Raw genomic sequence first — 13,735 nt, forward strand, 5'->3', positions numbered from 1 at the left:
ATATATATATATATATATATATATATATATATATACTTATATATATTAATAAATCTTTAGCAAAAAACAAAACATTTTATTTGAATATATTGCATGCCCAAGTGTTTATAAAAAACAGTTATCTATAAAAGACTCTACCTACAGAAATAATTCGATGTAAGTTTCATTATTTGCATGCCATTTTTCTTTGCAATAAAAAGATGTCTCACATCTGTTATTTTAAGAATAAACTAATCATAATTTGCAGATATCTTTTGCACCCAACCACCAAAAGCAGTTTCCAGCTCTTTTGCAACCGCCAGGCAGAGACGATCCTGATAAGGTCCGGCTATCACCTGCAATTTTTTTTTTTTTTATATATAACTTTGCTTCATAAAATGCTTTACTTCGGATAATCATTCATCTTTTATACGAAATTATGGAAATCGCATGTTTTGAATTTTTTTATTCTTCTTGCGAGAAAAACATAGAACTATCCGGTGTGTTTACCTGAACACCAATGGGCAATCCCTCGAAGTTCAGTCCCATCGGTACGTGTACCGCGGGAAAACCAAAAGAATTGAAAATACTACAGTAGGCGGTGTTTAGCGTTTCGAATAGACAAAGTTGAGAAAGAACCGTCGAACGCCGGAATGTCGGGTAAATAAAAATTCCGTTCTCTCCCAATAGATCCTGCGCGAGAAACGAAGATAGATGATAAGAATCGCGAACAGAGACATTCAGTTGATAATTGATGTTAAACTCGCGGGACACTAACCAGCAGCTTCTGCCGAATTACTTTTCCTTGCTTCGTATAATACAATTCATCTGATTCTGAGAATGGGAAATGTGTGTTACAAATCATGTTTAAGAAGGACGCCTGGAAAGTGTATTGCGACAAGCCCAACAGAGTTTTCGGCAATTCGATGAATGGATTTTTTGACACCTGCAACAACAAAAAAATAAATAAAAAATACGAATTTTATATATTTGCATCGAAATATAATGTGAGACATACTTTCGGTATAATTATTTATTTTTCAATAAAGAAAAATAACTTCGTAACGCTATATATTTACGTAACGCGTGTAGATAAAATATTTTACATTCCAATTCTAAAAACGTTCCACTAATATTACGCAATACGACCGCACAATATTGCAACATTGCAGTGAAATATCGTCTGGATTTTTTCAGACACTGCATGGAAAGGGCACGAACGTAAAACTTTCACGTGATGTCGACGACACAAAGTTAACTGTGAATTAATTAAATTTTTCCACTATGTATCTCTCAAAAATGAAGGTATATTTTATGGGAACAATCACATTACGCTATAAACTCGAATTATTTGGTACAATAATATTTGTGCGCGTTTTAGAAATAAAAAGTATTGCGTGTGTACGTGCACATAAATACCGTATGATCGTTGACGTCTATCAACAAGGGAGGAATCTTCACATTGAAAAACTCGGCGATCGTAATCTCAACCAGTTCAGTCGGCCACTCTATTGGCAACTGTAACATATCCAGCAACTCTGTGTCAAATTTTACATCCTATGAAATAAACAAACGTCGTAAATACCTTCTCTACGGGGATATTGTTTTCCTTAAAGTGCGTCACAACTCTCTGAACGCAATTTTGGATTTCCGGCTCTACCGGCAAGGTGCCAAATCCTTCATCCATACTGAATCGATAATAGACTTTCAATTGCTGCAAGTCCACCGGCACATCTAGACGCAAGTTGCGATCGCACGTGGATGTCATCACTTTCATAAGTACTCCGAGATCCTCCGCATATCTGGTCATCGGACCAAAGGTCAGGAATCTTTGGAAAACTTTATCCTCGGTCCATGGAAAGTGTCCTATGTTCGAAACAATTCCTAGAAGAAGAAAAATGTACGATAAGTCAATATATAAATTTCATTAAGAAAATAGGATTAAATTAAAAATGTATTTAAAAAAAATCAATTTACCAGCCGTAGGTTTGTGTCCAAAAATGCCGTTGAAAAGAGCCGGTATTCTTATAGAGCCAACCAAATCCGAACCAATTCCGATCACGGAAGCGCCTGCCCCTAACAACGCACCCTTATACAAAAATATTAAACATATTTTTTCACTTTTTTATTTTCCTTTTTTGTATTTTAATTTATTATTCTATTAAACTTAATTTTTTTTTAAGCAACTTGAGATCAATTACAAAGTAACGATATCACACGTGGCGATAAGTTTATCTTCGCGTCTTCTTTCTCTGCGTGAGAAGAAAGTATTCCCGGCGAAAGTTGTTAATAAGTCATAACTTCTCCTTGACTCACGTAAATATTTCGTTCAAGTTGACACTTGAAAGATGATTTTGATAATGATATAGCAATAATAAGATAGCAATGTCAATAATTTTACAACTGCTAATTATTGCGAAGAACGAATCAATGTATTGTCACCATTGTCTTGATACCTCCTATCGGAGATATTAAGTCATATGTTGTAAAAATTATTATTATCATTTTCTTGATATAAATCTATGTAACTGCCATTAAATGTTGCGTAACAATATATATTGAAATTGAGAAAGATAAACAGCTCCTATGACAAAAACAAATATAACAAACAGGCTAAAGGAGCAATGGAACGATACATTAAAACCCAAAAATATTTATTTATAATTACATAAATTCATCTGTTAAATAAATAAATTGTGCTTTAATTTGCTGAATTATATTAACATTTAAAAATATATATTGACATTTAGCTCCTTGAAATTTTTCTAATTTTTTGTATGTTAGTTACGCACTTAGATCCGTTTTAATGTAATATATTATACGATTTGTTTTTTTCCTTGTTGCTTTTTATTACATATTTGTGGCTAAAGAGATACAAGTAAATGTCGAAACGTCCACTTATAGCTATTGAAGATATATATATATATATATATATTGACAATTATCTATTTTCAAAAAAAGTTTAATTTATTCACAACCTCTTATCTGCCTATTGTTTTTGTGTTTTAATGATAAGAAATCGAAAAAAACGCTCTTTCAGGAGAAAAACTGTTACGTAAATAATTTCCTTGAAAAATTAGTTTTTTCTGTTACACGATTATTTTATTATTAATATTTTTGAGATAATTGAAAGTGGATTTACCTCTCCGCCAGATGATCCGCCACACGTATACCTGGTGTCGTAAGGATTAAAAGTACGGCCGTACAATAGATTCGAACACTCGAAACCAGCGCACATCTCCGGGGTATTTGTAACGCAAATTGGGATCGCTCCAGCGTTTCTGAGTAGTTGGATGACTACGGCATCGGAGGATGCCTTCACTCCTTTGTAAGCTAAAGAACCGCCTGCATAACTGCAACCTACGAATAATTTATCTCTGTTTATACTTTCTTAAAAATGAAATTCAATACATGTCAATCAGCTTCATTGTAATTTAATATTTAAAACTATGATAAAAAGATAAATAAGACGAGAAATTTTTTGCAGAAATATTTAAATGCATTAATGTATAATATATTATTGAGAAATTTCTTAAAATAAATTAAATTAATTGATTAAATAATTATAATGATTTTATTTGTAAATCAAATTTTCAACAAAAAAAAATTCATATTTTAACATTTAAAGTATGTATGTATATTTAATATTAAATTTATTTTATTTTATTATATTAATATTAAATAGAACCTTTGACAGCACAACATTCCTTGACTGTGAGCGGTACACCGTACAACGGCTTTTCCTTCTCTAACGTTTCAATGTCAAATTTGCCGTTTGCTAATTGTTCGTCGCAAATTTTCGCCTCGTATATTGCATCGCCGAATCGATTACCGACAACAGCATTTAATACAGGATTCACTTTTTTAATTTGATCTATATATGCGAGCACTACATCGTAACACGTAACCTATTTTTAAAAAAAACGTAATTTTCTATATTTGCGTCATTTATGCAATATTATTTCTTTACTACTTTTTATATATTCAATGTATCGATAAAATATAATAGATTATAATAGATATTTTGTCGTAACAAAATTTAATTATAGTCAAATAATTAATAAAATTATAACATGTAATTGACAAAACTTATAAATATTAAAAAAAGAATATATATATATATATATTGGGTTGGAAGAAAGGTAATGTCGTATTTTTGGGTCAAAATTGGAACAAATTTATTTATATTTAAAGACAACTTTAATTTATTAATATATACATATATACAGGGTTGGGAAGTAACGCGTTACTTGTAACGTCGTTACCGTTACAGTTATTTTTTTCGGCAACTGTAACGATAACGGCGTTACAAATTTTGTTTGTAACGAGAAAAGTAACTTCGTTACATTTTTCGATACCGAGTAATGAAATTAAGAGTTACTTTTTTCGTTAATTTCCAGACAACACATATCTTTAAAAAATGCTTAAAAGACAACTTAAAGACGTTTTATTATTTTTTAAATATCTTTAACATGTCTTTTAACTTTTTTGTGCAGTCTAGGATTTTTTTCAAATATACTTGAATATACTATACTTTTTTCGAATATAATTTTTAAATAAAGAAACATAGTTTTTTTTCGTTTCATGGATATGCGCGCATTTTATATTGTACATGTAACATATACTATAGATACTTGTACACATATGCGTGAAATGGAACTTAAGATTGATAAGAGTATTGAAACGCACTATCACATACTTAGAAACTACTGACATCTCTTTCTATCTATTTGTATCTATCTATTTTGTAAAAAACATTTACACTCACCTCTCTTTGTCTAATTTTTCTAGCAAGTGCAGTGGCGCTAATCGTGAGTAAGGAATCTGTTATCGATGGTACTCTCTGCGGCTTCTTGCCAATAAATAACAAGATTCGACGTAGTAATGCGGAGAAAATATATATTATACTTAAGCACACGCGCAACTTTAACAACATTGTCTGTAAGAGAAATATTACGTTATATAACCGCATTGCATATCATGTTAAGAAAATGAATTCAACTCGATTAATTGTAATTTTCTGGTTTGCTATATGCAAGTATCGTATATTACCGTAAAGAAGACTGAATTAGATATCTAAGCGATCTATACACGATAGTTTTTTAATTAAAAATTTTAATCACTTATATAACTACAAAATTATTATGACTTCAACACTTTACTCGAATTAATCTCCAAAATATATTATAATAAAAATATGTATATAAACTTAAAGTGCTATAAATATATGAAAATATATGTGAAAAACAAAATATAAGATTGACTGTATAACTTTGTTGAAAAATATGTACTAATTTTGGCAAATGAAATTGAGATGCTACAATATCATATACATTACATTTTTGTTAATAGCTTCTTTCAATATTTTGAAGTTATATATTTCTAATTGAATAATCTATCAGAATTTATTTTTGAGTTAAACAAGATAAACATTGCCTCATGACTTAAAAATTTTTTACATTATTCAATAATGTTAATTAAATCAATGTATCACTAACATTGATTTAATTAACATTACTAAATATCGTAAAAAATTTTTAAGTCATGAAGCAATGTTTACGATTCTAGGTGGTCTTTATCCTCACCTTGAGTTTCACGTCACGATTCGCGAATAAACGTAACCCTGATTATATGACAGCTTCTTCACGCGAATGACAAATAACGCATTCGTGACGGTTCCTTTCGTAACCGATCACCTAGATTCCTTTGATATTATGGCATACAAGTCTCTCGCATTTATCTATATACATATATATATAGTCCGACAAATATGTACATATACCTCACGATCATTATTGGCACGTCATCTCTTATGAGATACTTTTGCATAATTATCAATATAATATATAATTTATGTTCATGATTTTAACTCGAGTATCGTAAAAACCATTAATAGGCAATCAAAGTGCAAATCTTTGTTTATTATTACTTGTAAAAGAGAGACCAGTGAATCATATCGTTGTAATGTAACCGCAATTATCGCAAACACAATTTGTCGGATTTGTAATGTTGACTCGAAACTTTATACGAAAGACTCTTCCTTTTTTCTTCTTTTTTTTAAATATTTTTTCTTATTTTATATTCAATAAAAAATTTGTATAACTCCAAATAGACCAAATATTGCACGCTTGTTTTAATTACAAAATTGACTTTGGTTTAGTTGAAATTTAATTTAATTTAATCGAAATAAATGTGAAAATATTTCTTCCCGTTTGGTACTTAACTTTTTCGCGTTTATTCTCAAAGAACCGGCGTTCCTTAAACGCGGCTCTTAGTTTTGCTCTTTCCTGCATTTTACGACGGCATTTTCCACGGAAGACGGCATAACTAAATACTGTGTAAACTAACCAACACCACCTGGGAATGGTTCTCTAGTCAAGCACGTTCGAGATATATTTGTGCAATGTACGACGAAAAATACCCAAACTCATGTTTAAAGACATGTAGGTATACCTATATCGCGCGTACCTTGAATACACAATTCAATTCCTTCTTCGTGTACACGCGCATGGGATGCTTATGTCATGTTATTTCTGCGACTTTTTTACACAGCTGTTATCTTTTTTTTTATGTTAATTAAATCGTTCAAACTGCTTATACGCATCAAAATATGCGAGACACTGCAAGTTGTAAAACTATTATGCATCGCAACATAAAAAGAATATCATATTTTCGTTTCCAAAGTTCAAAGTCTTATCGAAAAATTTATCGCTTGTATTCGGATTTTTTCAAGATTAAAATAACTATTTCGAGTTGATTTCTTCGATTTATAGATTAGATTGTTCGACAGTTAACATAAATAGATTAGAATATTAAAAATAGATTACAATATTAATAGGCTAGATAGATTTTGATTAAAAAACATTATTCATTTATTATTCAAAAAATAATTGCAATCATAAAACATGCATCGTAAATAAAAAAATTTGAATTAATGTATCTCGATACTGAAAAAAGACGAAGAAAAAAAATTACGTAATATAAACATTAAGGAAAATCACTGTTGAAAAAGTGGAAAATTTTTAATGTTTCTACTTTAACGAGGCTTACAAACCTCTCGTACACAACGATTGTCGCAAGTAGAGTATAAATTATTAAAACCATTATAATATAAAAATAAATTTCATTTGAGTTGCGTAAAACACGTATCGTTCTCACGATTTGTTTGCATATAAATTCGATCGATTCTATGACGATGTCTCCGATGACATTGCAATTGTTTCTAGAAAATAAATCTTCCTATTGAATATAAAATGTGTTCTGAAAGTCATTTTGAAGAAGTGTCTAAACCATTTTAACGCCAGGAAAGATTCGATTCGATTGATTTAACGATTCGAGACTACTCTTTCTCTCTTTTTCTCTCTTTCTCTTTTTCCCTGACTCTGCAAATTTTGTTTTTTAAAGTGTCATCACTTAACGTCTTTCACTTTTCTCTCGCTTTCGATTTTTCATTTTTTTATTTTATTGCGTGTTTATAATAATAATTCTAAAAATGTATTTTTAAAGCCAATTATAAAGAGCATTATATACTTTCTATATTTTATTTTTTATTTTTATAATTATTTTTATAATTATTATTCAATAATTATTTATCTTTATTAAGAATTGTTTTTATAATACATTCTTGAAAAAAATAAAAAATATGTAGAAACGTTACATTTTCTTCTTCACTATTTTTTGCAATTTTGTAAATACTAGTTGTTCAATAATCTATCCATCGTACACATTTGTTATTACTTTACGATAAATTTTTCTCTGTTTCAGCGTTATTATATAGAAATATAAAATAGTTAGTTTTTAATCAAATAATTGGTTAATATTTGCCCGCCACATCTAAGTAATAATGATTTATATAATAAATAATATATTTTTTTAATTAATTTTTCCTCATAAAAATTTAAACCTTTAGAATACTTTTATATTTTAACAATACTGTATTAATAGAAATATATCCGCGTAAATAAAATCTTTCTGTTATGTCAAATATTAATAAAATATTTTAATAAGTATATAAAAAATTTCAATCGTGTATTCATAATTGGATATTAATTAATAAGTTTTAAGCATAAAGCTTAAACGTAAGAATATACAAATTTAATAATTAAATAGTTATTAATGTTTTTTGTAAAAAATGGATAAATAAAATGATTGTTCTGCGAATTTATTTATATATATATATATATATATATATATATATATATATACATATATGTATATATATGTATATCTACATACATATTATATGCAAACATAAAATTATATACAAAATATGTCTGGTATATATGTATATTTGTTTCTTACTTTTGTAAAGTCATCTGTAGATAAAGAAAAAGTAATAAAAAGATTTTGAGATCAGAAAAATAAGGTAATCTTGAAATCTTGAAATCTATGATTCTATCTGAATACTAATTTAGATAAAAAATATGTTGCGGAATAGATTATGTTCAACACAACAGGTCGGTTATAGTATTAAGAATGTTTCCAGTAGATTTATAAGACCGAACAAAAATACGTTTTCTTGAACTGTGGTACGAGTCAAATTATTCGCAATATTTGAAAATATGTTTGTTTTATCATGTAATGCTATAATAGTTTTACCAACGCTTATTTAGAATAATTGAAAAATAATTTAAAAAATAATTTTTTCATTATTTTTTTTTTTAGAAAAAGTGAGATAAGCAATAAAAAAATTGCCTATTTTAGTTATGGATACTTTTTTTATATAATATATGTAAATAATTTTTTCTCTTTGATCGAGATTAAGGATACTATGAATTCTCGATTTTCTAAGATAACCTCCACGCTTCAATACCCATCAAAACTAATAAAAACTCATTTTTACTAAGAAGGTCAAATTCCTAGACTAGTTACTACAATCATCAGACTTTAATCCTATTGAGCACATTTATAGCAAGAATTTAAAACTACATATAGAAAATAGAAAACATTCATATAAGATAGAATTATGGCAAGTATACATTTGTAAACTCAATAGCAAAATTTAAGATCGCATTTCTAATTTAAATAGATCGATGTTTCATTGTAATAATTGCTTCTAAAAACATGACAACAAGTTGAATTTAAAAAAAAAGTTTACTATATTTTTTATTGTAAGACTTCTAAATAGCTCCTATCTTCGAATTTAATAATTCGCATAAATATGCATCAATTATAGTGGTCATCACATATTTATCTTATAAAGGATTTTTTGCGGAAATGAATAGAAACAAAGATATTAACGCGTAAAATTCAAAAATTTCACATGATCTCGCACATTATAATCTTGAGCAGAGTAAAAAGACAACAGAAACAAATAAAAGAGTAGAAATTTTGGCGATAAATATTAAAGATAAATAAGAGATAATAAGTGAGAATATAACTAAAACGATATCACGCTCAAATATTTCGTTATTCTGCATAGATAAGTCTACCATATATACTAAAAATAAATAAAGATTATAAAGATTAGCTTTACAGTATATTGTTCAAAAATTATTTTTACGTTATGTATATAATGAAAAATATGCGGCTCAATACTTTTGCACCGTTCATAATAAAACATTGTGCAAAAATAAAGCATTTAACATTATTAAAAGTTTGTGAAACTTAAGATTGAAGTTCAAATAAATACATTTTATTTACATATATATATATATATATATATATATATATATATATATGAGGTTTTTTTAACATTATTAAAAGTTTGTGAAACTTAAGATTGAAGTTCAAATAAATACATTTTATTTACATATATATATATATATATATATGAGGTTTTTTTTAACTATTATTGTAAAATGAATACGTACTAAAACTTGTTTAGCTCAAAACTTTGCACTCCACTGTATGGAGATATATTTAACTTAATTCTGCATGATTTACATATGTAATTATATCTGGAATGCTCTTTTTTTTCTCAGATGTATATGTCAAAGATATGCATCATATTTTAATATCATCACAATCACTAGATGAAATTTACATGTAGAATCGTAATTATCTGAGCACATGTACGATATTTAGATAAACATCTAGATCTAAAATGTAGATATCTGGAATTTCTTCAGAATTTAAATGTTTATTTTTGTGCAATTAATCTCATTTCTTATTACATATATAATTTTTGTACATGTCTGATATATACATAAAATATTTGATGAAATCTTGATTTATCTTAATGATTTTGAAATATCTGAATAATATTAAGGCAATAAAAAGAATTTGCGTCAATATAAACAAAAAATACAAGATTATACTATAATATTGCTTAAGTGTCATTACCAATGTCATTTCATATTATTGCGCATCATTGATTGTATAATTAATGACTGAAAATTATATAACTTGATATAATTGAGTTAAATGGAATTACAATATATATGTATTGCACATGTCTAATCGTAAAATGAAAATAATGACTAATAGTATTATAGTATATAAAAACCAAGAAAAATAAAATTTTTGTTTCTATTGTTATTCTTTTACAAAGATTTAATTCACAACATAGAAGTGACAAGTCACCACATGGACTATTATCGCTAACTCGAATAAAAATCCTCTTCATATCTTTTTATAATATATAAAACAATTTTTTAAACTATTTTCACAATAAAATGCGCCACTCTACATCATTTTGTTTCAGTATTAATTGTTATAAATGCTATAATTGTTATAATTGTTATAAATTGTTACAAGCACTATAATTCCTTTCACAGTAATACTATACGATAAAAAATTTTGTGTTAAATTTAACACATTTCTCGTATTCCAATTTATCCATTCTAATTGTAATGATAATCACATATGAATAACTAATCTAAAACAAATCATTTCGTACATACCGTTCAACAGTGATATATAACTTTGGTACAGCCTTATCAACACCAGGCCTTATCTTTTTAAAAATCGATTTTTTGAATATCGGATACTCCAATCAAAGTGTCGTTAAAATTAAATAAACGTTTCTTGCTGTATCTTTTTCTCCAACACTCTCGGCGTCAAACAATTTCCGCTTGCACGGAAATACGCACGAGAAAGCGTCGCTCTGATAATTTATTAGATTAAACGGCTATATAGATGCCCGCGAGATTTACGCACTATATTAAATCGTCGGAACAGTACGAGCGCGTACCATCAGCACGCGGCAAAGCGGACTAAGACTGAATCAGTGATGCCTCGACTATTTTAACAAATGTCTCGTGTCGGTGGGGGATAATCCTACGCGCACGATAGTCGTGTGCAACAAGACGATGCATTTTCTCAAAAGTTCTGACTTTACGATCTAGAAGTCAATTATCGATAGAGGTAATTGTTAACGACGGTTACAATATATAGTATTTTTGGTTCCAACTGATTATTTTTACACCGCGTTTTTACGTTTTTCTTCGACTGCAATATGTTCGATTTTTTCTCGTTTTAAGCGACAAAAGCAACAAATTATTAATTATATATTAAATATTGTATAAAATATATGAAAATCGCTTCTTGAAATTAAAAATAAATTAAATTAAATAATTGAATTGAGAACTAGATTTTCATTCAAAGGCTATAGCCGGATAAGCATACAAAAAATGCCCCCGACGTGTTTTTAAATAATACTTGGCCTGTCATTTCCTCATTATAAAAGAAAATTTTCCTCAAAATTTCAGCTTTTTAACTTTATTATTTCCTGAGTTATCGAGGAAAATGTCATTTTTAGTTTTTATTTTTTTTTCTGTAAATATTCGAGATGATCGCATATCGTTTTTTTTTCTTAATACATATCAACGAAAGATACAAAAAAAATATTCTTTCATTAATCTCGAATAAAAACTCGACTTTTAAAAAAAGAATGAAATTAAGAAACGGCTTTTTTAACAAATGTTTCTTTCGAGATTCAATCATCAAACTTTTATAAAATAAATAAATAAATAAATAGCTACCGTATTCTAATCTATAAATAAATTACTATCTATTCGGCCAATAAACGAGCAAACTGAATTATATTATATCTAAATATAAGAAAGGTTATACCTTTGAATCATTATAATAGCGTGGAGTCTGTTGGAGGTGAGAAGTCTCTTTTAGTAAGGAAGCGTTTCGATAATGCATTGAACACACAAGTAAGTTTTAGAGGGGAATATAAAAAATGGTAATTAATTGATTATTTTCGAAATTTTAATCTCATACAGTAACGTTAACGTAATTTTGATATTTTATAGAATTTGCAATTTTACGCAGCCAAATACGCATAGATTGTTGTTGATGAATGATTTTAATTTCTCGCCCTCAACCAACGAGGGAATGATCATTTACTAATAATTTGCGATGTTAGTAGAAATATTGTAATTCTTGCGTAGGAACTGGCGTGGTTCAGATAATTGACTGTTAGATTCATAGTTTTATAATTTTTTGATGACAAAAAGAAAATTATCCACATGCTCTTTGACATTGATTCCCGTCACACGTAATATTAGCATTTGTAATTACGTTCTTAAAATGTATTGAAAAAGACTACATACAGTTGAAACGTTTATTCCAATGTAATTTAGAACAATAAAATTTCATTATTTTGACGAACATATAATTCAATTTGCTCGTTTATTGGCCGAATAGATAGTAATTTTTTTATAAAATACTCTTTTTATAGGTCTCAATACTCTCAAATTTTTTCAATTTTTTCGAATTGGTGCAACATGGTGAGAAAAATGGGAAATCTTTTTTTTTTATTATTTAACAAAACTCGTCGGGGGCACTTTTAGTATGCTTATCCGGCTATAGCCTTTTCAGTCAAGAGTCTGAAAAATACAGAATTATGATTAAATACTTATAAAGATCAATTTTAACTTTACAAAAGAGATTATGATTTTAATTTAATATTAATCTTTTATTAAACTGTGCATTTGCAAAACAATTTTGTTTTTGAAATAAAAAATCGGTGTGTGATATTCCATTAAATACCAATTTAAAATAACAATTCCATTAAGTATCAATTATATAACTTTATTAAATATCAATAAGAATTTTTCGATTAAATTTTGAGATTCATATTATCATCAATGGAACAATGGTATAATCTTTTCTTAATCATTTCTGCGGAATCGTTTATCAAATGATATATTGATTGATACGAATAAATAAATTTATTCAAATATTCATATATTAATTTCAATAACAGAATTAACAGATTAGAGAAAACAGACATTGGAATAAGAAGTTTATATAGGTAAAGCTTAAATTTTATCTTTGAAAATATGTTTAAAGAGATATTTTATAAAATACTCTTTTTAGTTTGAAAATATTGTGATAAGATTTCTGTCATCAACAAGTAAAGAGAAAAAAAGAAAGAAAAAAGAAAGAGAAAGCGAGAGAGAAAGGGAGAGATTTTGATTCATTTTCTTACTTATACATATATATTGACATAAGATACACATATAAAGTAATAAAGAAAATAAGATATCCTATTTCCCAAAAATTATATTATAGAATATTAATAATTTTTTTTATCGCAATTAACTTTAATATTATTATAATAATAATTAATAATATTAATACGAGATGCATCTTTGAATCTTTTAAAAATTGCAGATAAAAAATATCAATATTAAAAATAAACTTGAATACTAACTGACTATTATTTTATTTTATTATATTCAATATTAAAATATTAATAATCAACTTATTGTTAGAGGTAGTACATGTTGCTTTCGAAAATCGAAAACACTTGCTAAATATAGCATTAGATATTTTTATATTTAATAATAATAATAATACT

General features: G+C 27.4%; 1 protein-coding gene across 2 annotated transcripts; it reads right to left on the minus strand.

Moving 5' to 3' along the window:
* Positions 1 to 55: 55 nt before the first annotated feature.
* Positions 56 to 11,144, minus strand: LOC140665604 (fatty-acid amide hydrolase 2). Of its 2 annotated transcripts, none has more exons than XM_072891897.1 (10): positions 10,824 to 11,144; positions 4,748 to 4,918; positions 3,668 to 3,887; positions 3,122 to 3,339; positions 1,957 to 2,068; positions 1,565 to 1,863; positions 1,399 to 1,497; positions 758 to 925; positions 490 to 672; positions 56 to 335 (listed from the first exon to the last, which is right to left on the minus strand). In XM_072891897.1, the coding sequence occupies exons 2-10, from the start codon at positions 4,913 to 4,915 to the stop codon at positions 231 to 233; spliced, it is 1,572 nt and encodes a 523-aa protein (XP_072747998.1). In that variant the 5' UTR covers positions 4,916 to 4,918; positions 10,824 to 11,144; the 3' UTR covers positions 56 to 230. The 2 variants fall into 2 exon arrangements, with proteins under 2 accessions (XP_072747998.1, XP_072747999.1); XM_072891898.1 differs by lacking the exon at positions 10,824 to 11,144 and adding an exon at positions 5,565 to 5,700.
* Positions 11,145 to 13,735: the final 2,591 nt, after the last annotated feature.

Source organism: Anoplolepis gracilipes, chromosome 5, assembly GCF_047496725.1.
Source record: "Anoplolepis gracilipes chromosome 5, ASM4749672v1, whole genome shotgun sequence".
Taxonomy (NCBI): Eukaryota; Metazoa; Arthropoda; class Insecta; order Hymenoptera; family Formicidae; genus Anoplolepis; species Anoplolepis gracilipes.